Source organism: Fundulus heteroclitus, unplaced genomic scaffold (assembly GCF_011125445.2).
Source record: "Fundulus heteroclitus isolate FHET01 unplaced genomic scaffold, MU-UCD_Fhet_4.1 scaffold_130, whole genome shotgun sequence".
NCBI classification, from domain to species: domain Eukaryota; kingdom Metazoa; phylum Chordata; class Actinopteri; order Cyprinodontiformes; family Fundulidae; genus Fundulus; species Fundulus heteroclitus.
In genome coordinates, this window is record NW_023396542.1 from 505,514 (window position 1) to 528,438 (window position 22,925).

At 38.0% G+C, this 22,925-nt stretch overlaps 1 protein-coding gene, 1 long non-coding RNA gene and 1 other non-coding gene across 3 annotated transcripts in view; 2 read left to right on the forward strand and 1 right to left on the reverse strand.

The window, feature by feature from the left end:
* The window catches only part of LOC118558494 (serine/arginine repetitive matrix protein 2-like), a 33,831-nt gene extending 20,395 nt beyond the window's left edge, over positions 1 to 13,436 (reverse strand). Inside the window, 1 exon segment of the mRNA XM_036129031.1 lies at positions 13,241 to 13,436. Within this exon segment, the coding sequence (XP_035984924.1) occupies positions 13,241 to 13,383 (143 nt within the window). The 5' untranslated portion in view covers positions 13,384 to 13,436.
* LOC118558501 lies at positions 1,447 to 8,890 on the forward strand. Its single transcript, XR_004928351.1, has 2 exons — positions 1,447 to 1,519; positions 8,309 to 8,890. It is a non-coding gene; the product is annotated as an uncharacterized LOC118558501 (long non-coding RNA).
* Positions 13,437 to 22,278: 8,842 nt separating the features above from the next.
* Positions 22,279 to 22,384, forward strand: LOC118558503. The gene has a single exon (XR_004928353.1). It is a non-coding gene; the product is annotated as a U6 spliceosomal RNA (small nuclear RNA).
* Positions 22,385 to 22,925: the final 541 nt, after the last annotated feature.

Consider the following 22,925-nt stretch of genomic DNA (forward strand, 5'->3'; position numbering starts at 1 on the left):
GACGATTGAAACACAGACCAAAGATGTTTGATTTTTAACTGAAGTACTTGAATGATCTCTGTACAGCACCTCTGTTGCAATTACTTCAAGACAAAAATTGTGTATTATCACAGGTTCTCTAGTTTTCTTGGTCTCATTTATTCATCAATTACTATTTATTTTTACCAATTGTAATTCCATTGTGCAAATGTTGCAATAACAATAATTAATTGATTATAATAACTTTTATCATTTAAAAAGGACACTATTTAAATATGCATTAGTAGATATAAGTTGGACCTTGTTTGTCCTATAAAGTGCCTTAAAGATTTTTGTTGTGAAATTGAAAAAAATGTCTAACACACTCTGCTGGGCAAATTCATTTTAAACAAAGACATTTTCATATCTAAATACCGTTCCTTAACTATACGGTACATTTTTACATAAAACATCAAGAGATACATTAATCCAATATCTCTATAAGTCTAAAACTATGTTTTTTCCTGATGTGAGCAGATTTATATATAAAAAAAACTTCAGTAACAAATTTTTACATACCGTAACTATGTCATGAAAAACTACTCTTAAACTGGACTAACAAACTTATCTGATTTGGCTGATGCTGGAAAGAAACACAATACATATTTCCTCACACATCCATGCAGAAGTTCTTTTGTTTTTTGTTTTTTTTTTACTTCACTTATATATTCAAAATAAAAATGTAAGCCTTTTCAGTAAAAAGGGATTTACATCTACCTGCAACTTAGTAAGACCTCTGAATATAATGTCTTCTGTCTTTGAAAAAGAATTATCTGGTTTTAAGCTAACAACAATAAGAAACAAAATATTTTACAATGTATTCATAGTTTCTGACATGTTTAAATAAAAAACGTACTATGCGGTCAGTGTCACTATGCAGCTGAAAGTATATGAAATTAGGTCTTTCTAGGCTTAAAGCTTTCAATTAAATAAATGCTTGTGTTTGGCACCTTAATGGTCCTTAAAACTGGAATGTCTGCCTTTTTTCATTTCATTAAAGCAATCCAGGACGCTCAATAATCCTCCAAAACATTTCCAGATTTCCCAGCTGTATTTAGCAACACACCCAGACCCGTGCTGTATCCAAGGCCCGCCATATGAGCTTCATATCTTTGATAATGAACAGCTATCGACTTTATAGACTGTTGAGTCAACAGTTAATCAAAAGGTGTTGATGAATATTTTCATTAACAGATTGTTCGCTGATGGGTATTGCTGCAAATTACTAATATATCCCCCTTCATCCCCTCTCCTGGACCATAGGGCTTAGCACCCGACCGCAGCACAACAGCTGACTGGCAGGACTCCTGCCGTGTGTGCCGCTGTGCGTCTGGAAGGAGAGGTCGAGCCAAAAGAAGTCCAGTTTATTTTCAGCTGTCATCGCTACTCTGACAGAGGCTCATAACGGTGACCTCAGAGGCGACTCTACACATGTTTGGACGTGCAGGCACGACACATGCAAGGGTGGACAAATCTGCCTTTGTGACGGGACACGCAGCAAGTATGGATTTTAATCAATAATCCCATCACAACAGTTGTCCAGCATCCACACTTTCTTTAACCAAATATGTAATAAAACATATGGTTCTGAGTCCTTTGGGACAACTCTAACTTGATCGATAAGTGTTTCTACAACACTCTGTTGTATTTGAAATTATGTGCCTTTGCACTTTTTGTGTCAGAAATGAACATGAGTGCTATTGTGGATTGTTTTGTTTTTCAATCCCTTTATGAGAGTTGAAAAACTCTAGTTTCAAAAGTATTTTTACCCACTGTGTCACATACAGCAGCAAAATTATTTTTATTCTATGGATAATAAACACGTTTATGCACTGGCAACCTGTCAGTGGTGAACCTTTGCTTCTTGCCCAATGACCGCTGACGGCAACAGCCCCCCACCCCCCGTGATCCTGAGCAGATTAGCGGTTATAGAAATAGATGGATGGTGAAAAACAAAGTAGGACATAATTAGGGAATATAAGAAAAATCATACATGTTTTTCAACATTTTTTTACAAATAAAGAAGTGTGGCTATCAGTTGTATTTACCCCCCTTTGGCTAGAAACCCTTCCATAAATTCCTTCTGCCATCAAGACTCGCCTACTTAGTAAATGCAGTGGTCCTGTGTTTCATTTAATATCAGTATGAATCCAGCTATGCCAGGAAGGCTGCAGAGGTTTGGTAGAGAACACTAGTGATGCGGTCAGAGATAAAGCTGTGGTGAAGCAGGGTTACGTTAAAAAACAACATCCCAAACCGAACATCTCACAGAGCTCGGTTCAATCACTCATCCGGAAGCTAAGCGTGTAGCACAACTGCAAACCTACCAAGCCACAGCATCCACCTAAGGTGACTGGCTGGATAAGATGGGCATTATTTAGAAAGGCAGTCAAGAGGCCAATAACTCTGGAGGAGCTGTAGAGCTCCACAGCTCAAGTGGGAAAATCTGTAGACGCCAATTCCAATTACCGTAATTAAGTTACATGTTATACTTTTTTTTTCAGTTTTCCTTAATTCAAATTTCAAAACATGTTTTTAACCATTGCTTTTTTTCAAATACATTTGAGTTTGCTGAACGTGACATTAAGTACATTTTAGAAAACTTAATTTACCATGTTAGAGCAACAACGCGAATGTTAGATTTCACCGTCTTTTCAGAGGTGCACCGTCCCCAGCAGGAAACATGGTGTTGGCAGCTTTATACTGTGGGTTTGGATAATTTTCTTCACCGGGGAAGGAGAAGCTGGTCAGAGATGACAGGAGAATGATGGATGGGGCTAAATAATGAGCAGTTCTGGAAGAAACCATGTTAGAGGCAGCAAAAGACTTGAGACTGAGCTGGAGGTTTGTCATCTAAAAGGAAAGAGACCCTCAATATGCAGCCACGGCTACATTTGACAGAAAGACAAAGAAGTACAGGCCTACATCCAGTTAGAATCGGTGGCTGACTGCGTTGCGCTACGTTCCATCAAAGAATGGTTAAAGACTGAAGTCTTCAGATGTGCAGAGCATCCCACAGTTGTATTTGCAACCAAAAGTGGATCTACAGAGTAAGGACTTGGGGGAGGAAATACAAATAAAATACATGCCACTACTTTCTGTTGGTCAAAATCCCAATGAAATTAAAATACAGTAAATAATTATGCAAGGTGTAGTCACAAGTCATGTTTTTGTGTATGGTGGGGCATTTGATCTTTATTAATCTTTACATAAAATAATGTTTCTTTTAAAAAAAAAAAATTTCCTTTTCTATGGATGACCTAGATCTAATCTTTACAAAGGCATGAGATAAGGATAATGGCAGCCCTTAATTTGTCATTCCCAATGCTTTCACAGCCCTATTATGTTTAAAACAGTAACGTTATTAACGTACAAATAATAAACACTGATCAGTCTCAGTGTTTGTACTCCCTATTGATGCCATCTAGCCCCTCACAGTGCCACTTTCAGCTGCTTTCTTTCACCCGTCAACCTTCCCTCCACAGGCAGTTCCCGGTTCACATCAACATGCGTATGTTGTTACCTCATCGGTTTCTTGGACGCTGAACGCTTCTTTGGTACGCCCAGCAACAGGCAGAAGGGTTTTAATCATCACGCACTCGGGACACAAAGTCCCAGCTGAAACCCTAACCAGACAAACGCCACTGCTACACATGTCTCGGTCATAAATCTCTCTGCAGCTTTGGCAGTTTATCGCCTGCCCTGCTTACATATTCCCGACAAATGAGTGGAAGAATATTTATGTTGGATTTTAAATTAAGGATTGTTGGTTAAAGGTGGAAGTATCAGGGGAGAGGTTTAACTGGATCTGCGGAGTAATCTTATCCTCAAAAAGCCGCTGCCATGGACTGAAGAGCACTTAGTAGGCCTTAGTGGTGCCGATGAAAATAAATCACGTCCGGGCTGCTGTCACTCAGCACCATGAGACTCGGATATACAAGTCTGGAGCCGATGGAAACAGTTCATTAGTCCATTAAAAACAAACCGAGGAATCTTCATCAATGATCAATCAGGCTTTTTTGGAAATGACAGAATTATTTAAATTTGAATTGTTTTATTCTAGTGTGAACATATCTTAGGACGCAAAGTTTAAACTAAACAAATTGCTGAACAGTTAACATCAGAATTAGAAAGATAAATCAAGGTGAACTGCTCTGAACTATGTGAATATAAATCAAAAGGTCAAGTGACAAGTCCTCTTCTCAGTAACACAAGGCAGCATCTCTGGAGCTGTTAGCAGCAGCTGCTCAAATTTCAGTTACAGACCAAGCATTTACAGGGTGGAAATTCCTACAGCAACACCAACACACAAAAAGCCACAATTCACAATAAAGTTTCAGATGAAGATAAGCTGTAAATAATTACAACAGAGAATAGTAGGCGTATAGGCTACTGTGGCAAGCTAAGTTGCTAGTTAAACTTAGCTAGCAGGGCTAATGTTAGCTTGCAAGCAAAGCAAAGGTTAACATTTAAAATAAGACATTACATTTAATTATAAAAGTGGATATGCACTAAGTCAAAAATTCCATTAACACAACTTTGCTTTTTACTTCGCACACATTAAAAAATAATTTTAACATGTTTAAAAAGCATAATTTCGAATTAAATTGTGTGTGTGTGTGTGTGTGTGTGTGTGTGGGAGGGGGGTAGTGTTGCACCGATACGATACCAGTATTGGCCGGGGTGCCGATACCGCACTAAAATGGTGGTATCGGTATCGGCAAGTACCAACAAATAGGTCACAGATACCATTTTTACGTTTGTATGTCACTTGAACGCAGCCTTCTCTCTCCCGACACTCAGTAGTTCTACTGGATTCACTTTGTATTCGTCTTTTTCCTGCTTTAATAAGGTAGCAGCTTGACAAAGCCATGATACCAATTATTTTACATCCAAGTAGTATGCAGTTCTTACTATACACACACACACATAAATTTCAAAGTAATGATATCGGTATGGTATCGGTATCGGCCGATACTGCACAGCCAGGTATCAGGTATCGGTATTGGGGTCAAAAAATGGCATTGGCGCAACACTAGTGGGGGGGGATCATGACAGTTTTAGAGTTTAGATTTTTTTTTCTCCATTTGTTAGACCATGTAAATAAGGGCTATACACAGCACCTGATTATTTTCTTTTTAAAACACAATATTTTTATATTTTGTTATATGAAAAGGTTAAGATAAGATAAGATAGTCTTTATTGATCTCACAATGGAGAAATTCACTCGTCACTCTTAACAGCACTCCTTCACCCCATCCATACAGCTATTTAATTAAAACGAATCGTTTTAAACGATGATTACATAAAAACTTCAATTACTTAAAATGATTTCAGACATATTCCATATCAAGTTCTTATTTTTAAATACTTATATAGTTATTTCCGTCTGAGTCTATTGAATAGATATACGTTGTATGGGACTCCACTGGAATTAACTGTATGAAATTAAAAGAATGGATTGTGTAATAAGCATTACTACATGGAAATTTCAGTATCAAAAAATGTATAATTGACAAGACTAGACCGAACATGTACAGAAAATTTTAATTTAAACAGTGGTTAAATATCTAATCTCATACATACCAGCATCAAATGTGGAAACGTTGAAGACAGCCAAATTAGTATACAAAGTTAAAGTCAGCTTTCTGTTGTAGATTATTTTTATTCAGGTAAAAAAATTAAGATTTGGAATAAGGCTATATGTTTATGTCTGAAATGTATCCACAGGCACAATGTTAAATATTGATAACTTACAATAAAACAACCGGCTTCATCAAACTACAAAAATGTTAGCTGAAATTAGCATTGATGATATTAACATGTTTTAACATATTTAGCATTTAGTTTGACATGCGTAGATAAAACATGGCTGTTTACATGTAGAAATAATTCAGATTTTTTTAACAATCCTCCGGTTAGTCCAAGAACCTTGGTCAAACATGACCAGCTAGCTCCTAAAGTCTTTAGTCTAAGTCTAAAGTTTTGTTTCTCTAATTTATGTATCTAAGTAAGTTCTTTGACTTATGGTGAAGTTAAATAATAATATCAGCTCATTAGTTTGAAGCATAGTCACTACTTCTCTGCAACGAAAGGAATCAGTTGAGGTTGTTCAGGTTTTCTAAACAAAACCCCAGAATGTTTCACAGGATTAACATTGACAGAAAAAGCTTGGAAATTGCTTTGAGAATGTTTCACAGCATTAAACATTTACGGATGAAATTTGGAAATTTCTTGGAGAAATGTGAAGATCAATACGTTTAATTCAAGCAATGTATCTGTGGGCTTCATTGGCAGGCCAAGCGGACTATAACCTCGTTCCTCAACATGTCTTAGGTGGTTGAATATATATTTTTTAACTTCATAAGATAAACTTTTCCTCACTAATGACAAAGACAAACTCCTCTAATTTGAAATCATAAAAATATCCTCCCTCCAACTTCACAGGGAGCTAGAATGAATTAGGCAGCGGAAAATGATAGTCATACAAGATAATGTATCAGCAGTGAGCTTGTGCCCAGTTTAATTTACATCACACCAGGGCTTCGCTTACAGCAGAGACTTTTCATCACGTCAAGCTGTGTGTCATCACCCACACACGCTTGAAACTATTTCGACTGATATGGTGAACCAGTCTTGAGACACTTTCTATTTTAAGAGGCTAAAAATATAGCTGAATGAAGGACGATTTTTTATTCCAAAACAAGGTGACAAAAATTAAAGCTCGCTTCTCGTCATATTGCTAGACACCATCAGATGCAATTAAGAGTATATCTTTGGAGTAATAAAATCAAAACAGGGTTTCCGACTTGCTCCCCCCCCCATCCCCTTCATTCAAACACCAATCAAAACGACTCTGTCAAAACTTTTTTGATTCAAACTGTGATGTCCTGTCCAGCATGATCACGCTTAAACTGATGCTGTGCTTGTTCAGGGTGGTTGACCCAGAAATTTTTTCACAACCCGATGAACAAATGAACACAAAGTGACCCACTCATCAGGGCATGACTGGACTCAGCCTCGGAAGATGTCCATGATATTCTTGCGTGGATTCACAGTACCTCAAAATAGCATTCGCGCCTCTAAAATCTGAAAGGTGTGGCATGCATTTGTATCCAGACACCATTGCTCGGATGCCCCCAAATAAAATCAACAATTCACTTGAACAGATCACCTTTAAAAGACCCCTAGCTAGTAAACACAGTCCATCAGTGTGTGATTTATTTTCTATATAAATAAATAAAGAGAAGTTTGTCAGGGAACTGTAGACAACAAGCAGAATCATGAAGACCAAGGAACACAACAGACGGGTTTGGTTATAGAACTATACCTAAAAGTTGTAAGACTCCGCATAGCAATGTTCAGTTCACACCATTGTCTAAAAATGGAAAGCGTATGGCATCTCTGCAAGCCTATCAAGACATGGCCATCTACGCAGTTTGACAGGGCAGATAATAGTAGCAGCATTAATCAGGGAAGCATGTTGTGCACTGTGCAAACATGGCCTTTACTTAAACTTCAGAACAAGAAAGCCAATGTTGAACAAAAGTCAAAGTTAGCCCAATTGATCACCAACCAGGTTGGGGACACAGCAAACATGCCAAAGAGGGCTTTTTCTGCTCAGATGTGACTAAAACCGAGCGTTTTTTTTACATGAAATATACACTAATAAGCAGCTCATCAAGATCGTTCAAACACAGGTTGCTATGACAGCAATGTGGCTCGTTTACTTTGATGCTAGATGCTGTCTTGATTTAATAAAGTCAATCAAGCAATTATGATTACATCAGGAGACATCCTTTATCTAGAGCCAAACTTCCCTGACACACTTAGGCAACCAGCTGCTCTACAATAATATTCAATAAGAATATTCATTATCATGAGGCTTTTTTGTCAGAATAAAAGTACCCTTTGAAAATAACTTTTAAACTGGTATTAAACATACTTTTCATTGAACCCACATTTCCATATGAAAAATATTGTTTAATTGGTCTAAAGTAATTTTCTTATCTTAAATACCATTTCTTCATTACCTGTGCATGGAAAACCATTATAATTTACAAAAATAAAGGCTTTATAACCTACTGTTTCTAAATAATCTATATAATCTGTTAGAGGATTAAGTTACTGAAACAGATTAAATTTTCAATGATATTCTTATTAATTGAATGAGTCTGTAGTCAGTCTGCCTGAAAGACAGGACATGTGACAATAACTGAATAACATGAAATGCACTTTGTATGGAGGATAACCATGAATATCCACACAGTGATGCTTCTCTTTTCTTTAGGTGGTCAGAACTGATGAGAAGATAAGTGGATGGGAAGAAATGGAGCAAAAGACAATCCTGGAAGAAGACCTGTTACAGGCAGTAAAAGTGCTGAAGCCGGGGTAGAGGTTTCCCTTCCAGCAGGACAAGGACTCTAAACACACAGCCAGAGCTCCACAGATACTCCTCATTTAATATCAAGTCTTTGCTATCAACTACAAAGAGGAATGGGAAAGTATTTTGCTTCTAGACTTGCAAAGGTGCCAGAAATTAACCCCTCAAAAACTACTTTGTGTTGGCATAGAATCCTAATAAAATGTTTGGAAATTTGTGGCTGTAACGTGACAAAATGTGAAAAAGTTCAAGTGGGCATGAATAGTTTTGCCAGGCACCGTAGTTTCTTGTAGTCAAAAAGAGTTCAATGTTGCACATAATTTATTTTGAAAACAAGTTGCACCTGTTGATGTCCACATATATATTGAAGTATGCTTTTTATTTTATTTTTATAGTGTCCTATAATGGTGAATGAGAGAAACCTCTTCACTCACGGTTATCAGAGTGCCATACTACATTTGAAAGAATAAAATGACAATTTCTGTCTTACTATATTTCATTTTTAATGTTCCTTCTCTGTTACATAAATAGATTATTATTAGGCTGTGATAATGTTGTCACATCAGATAAAGCTGAAATCAGTCAGCTGACCAGATCATTTGTTAGGCTCTCATGATGCCTGATGCTAAACTTAAAACTGTGTAACCAGCAAGATCAGCCGCGCTGAGCGAAGACCGTCGGGAACGCCATGCTATGGTGTTAATGGTCAACAGGTGGGAGACGGCGAAGCCACAGGAGAGAAACGGGACACCTTTAAACAATGGTGTGAACTGCAGGGAGAAGTCTGCGTAGATTAAGGAATAAAAAGTGATAAAGTTGTTCAGTAACAGGGAACAGGAATTGGAAACGATAAGAACAAAATGAACAAAGGACACCAGCTGACTTTAACGTTACAGCTGCTCAGCGGCAGCCGCAGTGGTCCAACTGAGACCCTATAAAAACTTTTACGAGGTGGTTGGTCATATGGTGCGTGTAGGCTAAATGTGTGTGACCGGGGCCAAAGTCGATTCAAAGTCAGGGTCTTTTTATGATAAAGAAGCTACTAGTCGCCACAGTGTTTCACAGTCATGACAATTACAACATCAGTTGCTGTATCCTGACGACAATAATCACACGTGATTTTAACCTTTTCAAATTTTTCCCATAACAGTGCATTTTTTAGCAAACTGGTTTAGTTTTTCAGCCGGTAATGTCACAAGCCTTGGTTGTTTGAGTTTTGATTTCCCATTCACTTTTTATTAAAAAGGATGAAAAACATTACAATCTGTGTTGATGCACAATATGAGACCTTTTCTTGATTTTACTTCTTTTTTTAAAGTGCATACAAAAAAAAGTGCTACATGGTGGTTTTAACTGGGAGCTGCAGGTACCTTTTACATATTTAGTAAGAAAAGCAAATATCTAGACACCTTATTTTCCATTTTCAGAAGGTCAATACAGTGCCTCAATATAGTTAGGATCCAAGAATTATACAAAATCACTTTGAAAGGGTGGTACAAACATGATACATTTTTCACAAATATAAAATATTTATTAAAGAAAATGTCAACTTTTCTAATTCAAAGATATTTCAAACAATGCTAAACCAATCTTCTAATGTTGGGAGTGCTGGATTTAACCATTTTCTTGATAAGGATTTTTTTACTGGCTGCTAGTAGAGCCTGGAGCAGCCTTATATCCCCTCATCTATCCAGAGTCACCATAAGACAAAAATATATGCTTATAAAATCATTATTAATATGAACCTTAAACACCTCTTTTAGAGCCTTATGAATTCCTAACCAGTATTGATTTAAATTTGGGCATAACCAAAATACATGAAAATGGTCTGCCTCCAAAGATCCCAATTTTCTCCAATATTCAGCGTTCTAATTCTTTTATTTACTCTGAAGGGGTGTTCTAAAAAATCTTATAATGTTTTTCCAACAATGCTCTGTCCAAGTTAATGAACTAGTGGAAGTCCACTGAAAACAACACATTTGTGTGTTCTCATTAGAAATAGCTGCTCTCAATTTCCCACTTTTTCTCAATGTGAAGAGTACTCTCTTTTCTTGCAAGTAAGAGCTCAATATTTAACTTGGAGATTGCTTTTTTCAAGGAGCCTTCTTTTGACGCTTTAACGATTTTTAAAAAGCCGTAGAGTTTTGGTTTTCATTTGTGTTTCCTTGTTTATTTACAGTATGTTTGATAGGTTACAGCGTACTCCGTTAATTTCACTGTGCTCGTTATTGTTAGAAATGTGTTTCCATAGTAGTTCTTTCCTTTGTGTTTAGAGTCTTAGTTTTTTCTTGTGTTCTGTTCTTTGTGCAGTTGGATTTAATTTTCTTATGTCAGTCTTAGTCATTTCCCTCGGTAAGTAGTCCCTTTGGATCAAAACCCTGACTGCCGATCGGAAAAATCAGCTGTAACGGCTGCTAAAGTCAGACTTTCCCCTTGGTAAGTCGGAGACATTTTTTAAGAGGATCCAATATGACAGCTCTTCCCATCAACAACAGTAAGCTGTGATGAAAACCTTTTTTTTTTAAAAAGACAGTTGTAAGAGTGTGTCTATAATCAATGTCCCATATGGCTACAACTCTGAATCAAACATGGTGCTTGCATGTGAAAAGTAGAGCTTTAAACAACGTTCATAGGAGCTACTACGAACAAAACAACAGCTTTTCTGGACATCACCCCAGTTGAATCCTGATCTTTTGTTAATTTGTTTATATTTTGGAATCCCGACTTCTGTAACAGAAACGCTGGACACTCCCACCTCCTAGTTTCATTTTCCGAGCTAAATGGAACGCAGCATTAGGTCAGCTCCTTTTGCGTTAATTAGTCTCCCTCTCTCAGTTCCCCAGCTGTCAGTCTGACACTGCTGTTCCACATTTCCTCTGATCAACACATTTGGTTCTTTATTTCCCACCGCCTCAGTATTTAAGTATTTATCATGATTCCTTGCTCAACCGTTGCATTGCTCTGCCTCTTTTTTCAGTCCGTGCTCCATGACCTGTTCACCCTGCTCAAGGCCTTGAAGTTTGCTGGTTTATGATTAAAACCTTCACCGTGATCATCCCAAATTCCTGTCTGCATTTTGGTCTAACTCCCAACCTAAAAAAAACAACAACTAAACAGTCTCAGTGATAGAAGCAAGATTAAATGTGGTATCTCAAGCTCTTTCGCCTGTTGGCCGACACCTTACGCAGCTCGTTTTTTTTTTTTTCTGGTTAAACTGGTATAAGTTTAGTAGCATGAATAAGTTTCAGTGTCCCTTCATGTGTGTTGGGTGTGAAAATGTGCAACATTACCCTTGAGCACCTACAGGATTTCAGACTGCCTCCAAGTCAAGTTACGTCTGCTCATAGTTTGAGAGTGAAAATAGACGATAACTCCTATGACAAGTTAAAAGCACAGTTTTATTAATAAGGTTGTTATATAGCTGTCTATAAAACCACAGAAACAAATCTGATAAAATCCACCATCAGTTTATGTCACTCACACAAAGGCCTGTAAGCCATTTGTTTGTCCCTGACAGTCATGGCAGATGAGTTTTAATTGGAAAGTAAAATGACTTCTTCATGTGTTGACCTCCCTTAATACTATTATCCTCCATGTGCCCAAGGGATAATGACCCCTGTCACAGTAATAAACGCCTTACTGAAGCCTCGGCTGTCTGGGAAACCTATCAGGAACTGCTTCAGGACTCATGCCCCAAATCAAGGCTTCATGAAGGCACAGAAATTAGCATTGATAATAAAAGCATAGCTTTTACGTTTGAAAAGGGAGATTATTTCCACCGATTGTAAAATGATTGACGCTGTTTTCCCTCTTCGTGTTTTTTTCAAGTGGCCATTATTTATTTAATTTTTTTCCCCAGGGATGGATAAAAGAGTGAAATGGAAAATAGGCTTAGTGAATAAAGATATAAAGAATAGATTAATTTGGTTGACAGAGAAATAAACAATGGTTGGTTGCATGGATGGCTGGATGGATGGATGGATGGATGGATGGATGGATGGATGGATGGATGGATGGATGGACGGACGGACGGATGGATGGTGGATAAATGGATGGTTGGATGGATGGATGGATGGATGGATAGATGGAAGGGTGGGTGGACGGACGGACGGATGGATGGTGGATAAATGGATGGTTGGATGGATGGATGGATGGATGGATGGATAGATGGAAGGGTGGGTGGACGGACGGACGGATGGATGGATGGTGGATAAATGGATGGATGGATGGATGGATGGATGGATGGATGGATGGATGGATGGACAGATTGTAGATACACGGACGGATAGTCGGATGTATGGATGGTTAGATGGATGGATGGATGGATGGGTAATAAATGGTTTTGCATTGGAATAAAACAGTGGAATAACACGTCAGTCAAGGTAAATGACAGAATAGATTTCTTTAGATGTTTGGTTACAAAAGAGAAAATAACTGCAGTGTTTATGCATTAAAATAATTTGTTAATGGGTGGATAGTAAATTCCCCTTGGCTCAGAAAAAAAGATGTGAAGGTCTACACTGTAAGAGCATCACCAATGGCCATTTTCAGTTTTCAAATAAGCTTATGTAAAGACAATAAATATAGCGATCCTAAATTTCTGAGTCATCCGATGACATGTTTTAGTCATGAAAAGTGAGAATGGCATTTTCAGCTCATTCTATTGAAATGGTTCATTATGTTTTTGTTTGACAGATTAGCAATCAGTTGATCTTTTGTGCCAAATGTTTCCATGCGGTACAGCAGCAGTAATCCACGGCTGAATCTCGATTAAAACATGCCACATGCATGCATTCATGCATTTGCTCCTTGCACTGAGAAAATTGTTTCAGTTCTCACCTTTGCGGAGGATTGATGCCGTTGCCGTTGGCTGAAGCAGTGTTGGTGTTTCTTTCTGCTTCGAAGTTCTGGATTCTGTCTCTGCTGATATTGGAAGTTTTGCTCTGCTGTGGAGACCCGGGAGTCTTGTTTTCCTCCAACATTTCCAAAAGCAGCCACAACACTTTACCCAACAGACACGTCTACAAACTTTGATTATGTCAAAGTGTCACGCTATTTCTGTGTTTGATTGTCACACCTCTCTAGTTTGATTTTGTCCCAAGCTGACAATTATGTGAGTTTGCATGAATCCGGCAATCACACGGTGGAGGGGTAAAAGATGGATATTTCCTTGAGTACCAAAAATAATTCCCGCATTAGTTTAGTCATTAAAGCCCAGATTTAGTCCAAAAGAAAAATCCCTTAAAGAGCAATTCAAGCGGTTTCAACACGGCAAGTAACGACGAGTAAAACAAGCAATAATCTCATAACTAAACGCTTTAATCCCCACAGCTGTCTCCAGTAATCCTGTAGTTCCGAAATCTAGCCGCCCACGAAGCCAGGCTCTTCTGAGACTTCAGCAGTTCAGCTTTTGAGGGGCTCAGATCCTCGACAGCGTCCCTGAGAACGGTCCGAGGCACAAGCAGCAACGGGGAGCACTGTGCTTCTCCGGTTTACAGTCATCCCTCTGAGGCAGCAGCTGGATGGGGGTGGAGGTGAGTGAGTGGTGGGAGGGGTGGTCAGGAAATATCATTGAAGAAGTGGGACGTAAAACAGACCAGTTTTACTCATATTATAACTCACTCATTAATTAAAGCACTTGCATTGCTTTACACAAAACATCCAAAGGCCAAATTTCAGCCTATATTGGAATAAATGGAAACTAAAAGGGATAATATAGAGTAGAGCAGCAGCTTTGTCAGTGAAGCTTAATGTTACTGACTTAAATTGGCCTTTTTTTATACAAACAAAATGACTAAACTCAACCACCAATCACTGGAAGGTATTATTATCAAGGCAAGGCAAATTTATTTATATAGCACAATTCAGTACAGGGACAATGCAAAGTGCTTTACATGATTAAAATATAGCAAATTAAAACAGAGTAAAAGCAAGTAGGAATAAAATGTAGATAGAAATTAGAACAAAAAAGTGGTGATTCAGTTAACTAGAACAGTCAAAGACAGCCCTAAATAAGTTTTTAATCTTGATTTAAAGGAACTCAGGCTTTCCGCACTTTTACAGTTTTCTGAAAGTTTGTTCCAGATAAGCGGAGCATAGGAACTAAATGCTGCTTCTCCATGTTTGGTTCTGGTTCTGGTTCTGCAGAGTAGGCTGGAGCCAGAAGACCTTAGTGGTCTGGAGGGTTTATACACTGATAACAAGTCTGTGATGTATTTAGGTGCTAAGCCATTTAGGGATTTATAGACTAACAGGAGTATTTTAAAGTCTATTCTCTGAGATACAGGGAGCCAGTGTAAGGACTTTAGAACTGGGGTGATGTTCTCTACTTTCTTAGTCTTACTGAGGACGCGGGCAGCCTCTACAGGTTGTCCCAGGAACTAGAAGAGCCTCCTAATGAAGTTTCACAAGCGCTCAAGTGGTGACTCTCCACAGCAGAGACTGGAGGCTCTGTACACAATAAGCCACAAACCCCACAGGCTTTGGCTTATTTGGAAGAGTGGCCAGAGGAAGAAAAGCCATTACTTAGTGTTAAAACAAGTTGGCATGTTTTGAGTTTGCTAAAGGGCAAGAGGGGCGACTTCCCAGCTGTATGGAGGAAGAAGCTCTGGTCAGACGAGATGAAAATCCAACTTTTTGGCCACCAAGGAAACCACTATGTCTGGCACAAACTCAACACATCCCTCCAAAAACATCATCCCCACAGTGAAACATGGTGGTGGCAGCATCATGCTGTGGGGATGCTTTTCAGCAGCCGAGGCTGGAGAACTGGTCTGAGCTGAGGGAAAGATAGATGGTGCTAAAAGCGGGAATATTCTTGAGCCAGTCTGCCTGTGATCATTTAAACTGTCCTTCAACACGTGTTTTGAAAAAAGATTTCAGAAGCTAAACAAAGAGTCTGTCTTCTTTTGTACAGACGCTCCTAAAAACAAACAATATCCAATTCAATATGGCAATACGAAGCAGATGCGAGCTTTTAATTTCAACCGTAGCTAAAATGAATTTATGGCTCATCTGTGCAGGTCTCCAGGAATCAGAGTGAGAGGCGGGGAAGACCCTGGACAGATGACCAGTGCATCAAAGGACAAACACAGAGACACACACTCACAAATAGGGGCGATTTGGAGATTTGGAGACCTTCTAGCTGCAAAGCAACGAGCACTACAAACTGTGGTTAATTTTGCCACTAATATGCCAAGTGAATGTTAAACAGCAATAAAAAACAGCAAAGATGTTGACATGAAAGGTGCATAAAAACTCATCATCCGTAGAAACAATCTTCAGTTTCTATTCAGAAAAACAAGAAAGGCTAGAGTGATGGCACAGAGTTAGGTCGATCCTTTCATCATTTTACTGATATGAATTACAGCAAGTGTGACAACTTCCTTGTATTAGAGCTCATGTCCTACTCACCGCTGACCTCTTGTGGTTAAAAAGAAGTAAAAGAAGCTTCATAATTTAGAATAAAGCGACTGTGTGATTTATAGCAAGAGGATATTAATATAATCATAGATGATTTGTTGGATCGTATTGGGCTAAATTTGGAATAACTATTTAATTTAATATAAAGCCATTCACCCTTTGATAGTATTTTCATAATTTTGTAGCCTTTGCTGAACTTAGTTTCACTTTGAATACAGATTTCCAAGTGAGAGATATCTTCTATAGTATAATCCAGAGTTTAGTTAGTTTAAAATGTTAAAAGTACACTACTTGGCAAAGTAAATAACCTGTCAAAGGTTTGGTGTTTGGACTCTTGTTATTCTATGTCTTTTCTTTATTTCTAGGACTTTCTACATTGCAGATAAACTGTGAAGACATCAAAACTATGACTCAAAAGTACATACAATTATGATTCAAGTGTAAAAATGTGAAATAACTCAAAACATCTCGTATATTTTAGCTTGTCCTAAATAGCGCCCTGTCTTGATCACTGCTTTGGTAACTCTTGGCTGTCTCTCAGTAAGCTTCATGATGTTAGACACCTGCTCGGTGGCTCAGTTGGTAGCACTCTTGCCTTACAGGAAGAAGGATTTGGGTTTGAATCCCAGCCTGGGGTCTTTCTGCATGGAGTTTACATGTTCTCCCTGCCCATGGGTGGGTTTTCTCTGATTTCCTCCCATAATCCAACATGACTCTTAGGTTAATTGGTCTCTCTCAAATGTCTTTAGGTATGAGTGTAATGCAACAAAGCTCTGCCACTTGAAAGCCCAAACTGCTTTGATACCTACTTTCAGGTCATCTATATTGTTGGGTCTGGTGTCTCTCGTCTTCCTCTTGACAATACTCCATTGATTCTCTACGAGGCTCAGTTTGCTGGCCAGTCAAGCACAGCACCACCATGGTCACTGAACTGGTGCCAAGTCCTACTAGACAATAAAATCAGCATCTGGTCTCCAGAAGGAAGCATGACACGAGGTATGCAACGTTTTTATACCATGTCTAGTATCCTTAATGTGCCGACTCCATCCACAGTCAACTCCTTGTGAAGCTCCCCCAAACTCACCAATGATGTTGCTTAACAATCCTCTCAAATCTGTGGGTCTCTCCCTGTTGCCGGTGCTCTTTTCCCTTCCACCCAACTTTCAGTAAAAACGCTTACAGATAGTCCTCTGTGAACAAGCATGTTCTTTAACGGTGATCTCTTGACCCTTCCTCTTATAATGGAGGGAGTCAATGCTGGTCCTCTGGAGATTTGTCAAATCAACACTTCCCCATGATTGTGAAGCCCATATTTTTGGTCACCACATAACATGTGTACACTATTTAAAATAACTGCAAAAAAAAAACGAATTGAACCATTTCATGATATTCAATTTTTCTTGTTGGGTGGGAATACCTCTGTATTCATCAGCCTGCTGTCAATTTCTGCATGTTTTTGGATTTTGGTTTAATTTTAAAAGTCTGATTTAGCATCAGTTTGTCTGCGTCTGGGTCCTCTTTACCATTAATCCATAACAGCCTGAGATATTGCACTGCAAAAACAGAACTAAACGTAAGTAAAATGTTCTTGAAATGAGTAAATTTGGCATTGATTTGAGCAGGCAAATAAGATTATCTGGCAACAGAATGAGTATTTTGACCCGATATAAGAAAATTAGATATACTGCATTAAAAAAAAGAAGATGGAGATGAGCTGCTCCATCTTCTTTTGGCAAATTGACAATAAAATCTAATTTATAAACGTTATTTATAAAAATTTATAAACAGACAAATTTAGGATATAATTGTAAGTTCAGGCTATGCGTGGAAAATTTTGAGACCTAAAACTAAAATTCTTGTAGACTTCTGACTTTTTATGTGCCTAAAGCAACCCAGAAACATGCCTACAGAAAAAAAAGATAACAAAAAAAAAAAAAAAAACACTTTCGACTGTAGACTTGGTTAAAAGGTTTTACTTTGTTCAACAAAATACAAAATAAAATATCCATCCACCATAAACACAGTCAAGGAACCACACAGCAGTAGTACTTCAGTACAATGTAATGCAACATGTCAGCAGGTACGTATATTAATTACACACAGGGGGGGGGTATTTACACTTTCGTATTAAAATAATACAAATATAAAAGTATATTCTGAGATTAAACTACCGCTGACTGACACTGTTTAAGTGTCTTGAGTCTAACTGCAGATTTGCCACATTCAACATGGCGGACGCTCTGACGCATCCGCAGCATAGGCAGAACCCGCCCGACGGGTTGTCTACCGCCACCACGTGGTGAGGAGCGGACCTGAACCATACTTGAAACTGGATCCTTTCAGCTCAATGCGTTTGTCTAATAATTAAATGTTGCCTGCTAGCTCCGAGTTATTTTAAGTAGATAAATTTAATCTACTTTCCCAGTAAATCTTTTCGGCTTGTGAACCAGGTGTCTGTCTTCCTCGGACCTCTGACAGCCTCATCTTCTCACCAGGTGATCAAGCTGACCCGTCGTCTTCCTGCTCCTCTGATGTGACCCTGACACCGGCATTTGAAAAATAACTTCTATAAATACGGGTTTTAATCCACAGAAACCTCACCATCAGCAAGTCTGTTTGGTTTTTAATGCAACGCCCAACTACCGTTTACTTCTTAAGCTAATTTAGCCAGAAATTAATTACGTTTGACCACCAGGGGGCGCCTTGGAGTTGAGAAAGGAGGCCCTGTCCGACCTGATGCCGAGGACATTTGCAGCTTCAGCTGTTTTTAATTTTAAATAATCAGTTGAAGAGAATATAGAATATTAAAACTGTCAAGGTGTGTATTGTGAAGCATTTCAGTTATTAAAATGGAGACCACACCACAGAAGATGTTAAAACAAGGGAAGTTTATTATTAAAATGTGTAAAAAAGGTCTGGACAATTATAACCTGATTATTCAGCTTTCTAGAGCCGGCAGAATATAAAAGGCAGCAGGCAATGGTGAGAAAAACAATAAAAAATGCAAAGAAGGTATATTGGAGAAAGTTTTGTAATTCAGTAGGAAGAGAGACTAAAATAGATAAAATATGGGGAATGGTTAAAAGAATGAATGGGATGAAAAAAGAGTTTGGTTATCCAGTTTTAATAGGTAATGGAATTACAGCAAAGAAGGATGATGAGAAAGCAGAAATGTTAGCTCAGACTTTTGTTAAAGTACACGGATCAGAAAATTTAAGTGAAGAAGGGAGAAGAAGAAGAGAGGAGACAATAGCAGAAAATGTAGAGATATTAAGTGAAGATGGTGAAAACAATAAATTAATCAATGTACCATTTACAAAAGCAGAATTAAATCGTGCATTAAGGAAAGCAAAGAGGACAGCACCAGGGAAAGACCAAATATGTTATGTTATGATAAGTCAACTTAGTGAACCATCAAAGGACATTTTGTTAGAATTATATAATAGAGTTTGGGAGGAGGGAAAGCTGCCAAAGGTTTGGAAAGAAGCTGTGATCATACCAATACGTAAACCAGGAAAAGATAGCGCAAACCCAGGAAATTATAGACCTATAGCTTTAACTTCAAACATTTGTAAAATTATGGAGAAAATGATCAATGACAGGCTGGTATATTATTTGGAAAGGAATCAATATATATCTAGATGGCAAAGTGGTTTCAGAAAAGGAAGGAATACCATGGATTCATCTTTGTGCTTAGAACATGAAATTAGGAAAGCACAAATAAATAAAGAAAGTGTAGTGGCTGTGTTCTTTGATATTGAGAAAGCGTACGATATGATGTGGAGGGAAGGATTGATGATGAAACTAGTGAAGATGGATATTAAAGGTAGAGTATATAGATGGTTAAAAGATTTTTTAAGTGAAAGGAAAATACAGGTTAGAATAGGAAGGAGTTATTCATCAAAATATTTTATTGAAAATGGAACACCTCAAGGAAGCATAATTAGTCCGTTACTTTTTTCTATAATGATTAATGATGTGTTTAAAGATATAGAAAATGGGTTTGGGTGTTCTCTTTTTGCAGACGATGGGGCAATTTGGGTGAGAGGTCGTAATACTGATTATATTGTGAAGAAATTACAAAAAGCTATTAAAAAGATAGAAGATTGGTCATATAAATGGGGATTCAAACGAAAAATCGAAAACTGTGTTTTTTACTCGGAAAAAAATCAATAGTATGGTGAAGGTTAAATTATATAATCAAGAGATAGAAAGGGTTAAAAATTTTAAATTTCTTGGTTTATGGTTTGATGATAGAATTACATGGACATTTCATATTAAAAAAATTATTGATAAGTGCAAAAAAGTTTTGAATATTATGAGATGTTTAGTTGGTCATGAATGGGGAGCAGACAGAACTGCTTTAAAGGCTATATATACAGGATTAATAAGATCAGCAATAGACTATGGTAGTGTGGTTTATGGATCAGCAGCAAGTACATCACTTAAAAAGTTAGAGGGTATACAAACACAAGCGTTAAGGTTAATTACAGGAGCATTTAAAACAACATCTATTGTAGCGTTGCAGGTTGAAACTGGGGAAATGCCACTGGAAATCAGGAGAACACAACTGTTACTAAATTATTGGATTAGTTTACAGGGTCATGGTCAAAATCATCCTACAAAAGAAATATTGCGGCCGTGTTGGGAAAGGGAGAGGAGACAAACAGGAAGTTTTGGATGGATAGTGGGAAAAAAAGTAGAAGAACTTGAGTTAGATAAAATTAATTGTAGTCCAACTGTACCGTTATCAGTAATCCCTCCCTGGCTTATACCTGAAACAACAGTAGATTTGTCATGGTTGGAAAAGAAAAAAGAAGGCAATATTAATCATAAACTCATACAGGAATATGTTAATAGTTATTATGGTTATATTCAAATATATACAGATGCATCTAAAAATGTGAATGATAGGTTAGGCATAGCATTTTATGTTCCAGATTTCAATATCAAAGTAAAGAGGAGAATAAATAATGAATTATCAGTATATACAGGAGAATTATTAGCAATATTATTAGCATTACAATGGATAGAGGAAGTAAGACCACTAAGATCAATAATATGTTCAGATTCAAGTTCAGCTTTACTTAGTATACAAAATCATTTTTCAGATAGTAGATTAGATATATTAATTGAAATACAGCAAATTCTATATCAAATTCAAATGATGGGTATTAGTGTTATATTTATTTGGGTACCAGCACATATAGGGATTAATGGAAATGAAATCGCAGATAAGATTGCTAAGGAAGCATCAAAAAATAGAACTATTGATATGATGATTAATTTAAGTAAGACAGAAATTAAAAGTATCATTAAACAAAGAATGAAGGAAAGGTGGCAAAAACAATGGGAAGAAGAAAGGAGAGGAAGATGGCTGTATAGGATTCAACGGAAAGTCGGAGAAATGAGGATAGCAGAAGGAATCAGAAGAGAGGAAACAGTTATTTCAAGACTTAGATTTGGACACACAGGATTAAATAAAACACTATTCAAAATAGGGAAACATATGTCGGGCAAATGTGAATATTGTGAACAAGATGAAACAGTAGAACATGTAGTGATGTATTGTAAGAAATATGAAGAGGAAAGAAGGATTTTGGTTAGAGATCTTAATAAGGAGAAAATTAAATTTGATATAATAGATATTCTGCAGAAAAAGTCAAAAAATAAATGTTATCAATACTTATTTAAATATTTAATAATAACAGGAATAATTAGGAGGATTTAGTATTTGTAAATTTAATATTATAGATATAGATACATAAATATAAGTATCTTTGGGAGTATGGCCATTTTGACCCACACTCCTCACCAGTTGGTGGCGGTAATGCACACCGGAAAGTTGTTTGCCAACCGCCAATAAAATCAAGAAGAAGAAGAAGAAGAAGAAGAAGAAGAAGAAGAAGAAGAAGAGCCGGCAGAGATGACGAAGGAGCCTTTTCCTGCTTGTAGATTGAGCTGCACTTCCCTGCTTCGGCCACCAGAGGCCAGCATAGGTGAGGGGAACCGGCACCAGGAATCGCTGTGATTCAATGTTTTCTGGTCCAGAGGCTTCATCTGGGCCATCACTAACAGGAGGTCTGAAAAACAGAGGTTCTGAAGAACTCCCCAGCCCGGTGACCCGTCGCTGGAGGCTTCCTACCTCTCCTTAAAGGAGTCTGATCACCACAACAGCAAGTCTCTTCCGTCCTTTTGTCCTCAGCCAGCCAATCGGGTGGTGTCGGTCTGTCTATCCCATCATGCATCTGTGAATCTGTGGATCTGAAACAGTGACATAAGATCAGAACTGGAGATAAAGCAGCCCAGAGTCATTCAGAACCAACATTTGGGTCCAAGTCCAGATTCTGTGCCTGTGATGTTCTCTGATGAGTAACTGAGAGCGTCTGCAGGACCAGAGGAGCAGCAGGAAGGAGGTGAGGACTATAAATACCTCTCTGGGACATGTAGTTCCTGTCCTAGTTTACTAGGACATATACTAAAATTGGAACGATACAGAGAAGATTAGCATGGCCCCTGCGCAAGGATGACACGCAAATTCGTGAAGCGTTCCTCATTTTCATTTTTTTTAAACATACAATAGATAATAAAACAGCAAAAGTTGTTTTACAACCGCCGGAAGTTAGCGTTCTACATCCGCCTTTCTCCTCCGCGCGTCCAGAGCCACTTCCGGTAGAGCTGCGCGTCCAGAGCTGCGCCAGAAAAACGGAGAGAGAGGAGTGGGGAAAAAAGGAGCCTTTTGCTTGGGATAAAGCCTGAAAAGCAGCCGCTTCCTGACAGGAAGGCCACAAACACTCCAGTCCCGGTTCCCCCGTTTAGATTCCTTCACAGGTCCTAGTTTAGTTCCCGTTAAACCGGAGGAATAAACGGGCCTCCTGTCAGATTGCCTCGTTGCTCACAGAGATCAGCTGATCTGATGGAGAACGCTGAGATTTACTGAGAAAAACGGAGATTCACTGAATAAAACAAGATTTATTGGTGGGGAGGAGCTTTACTGAGGAAAAAAAAACGGAGATTTACTGAATAAAGCTATGATTTTTTTTTTTTTTAGTGGGGGAAACTTTACTGAGATCCTGCTGGTATTTTCAAAACATTTTATTGA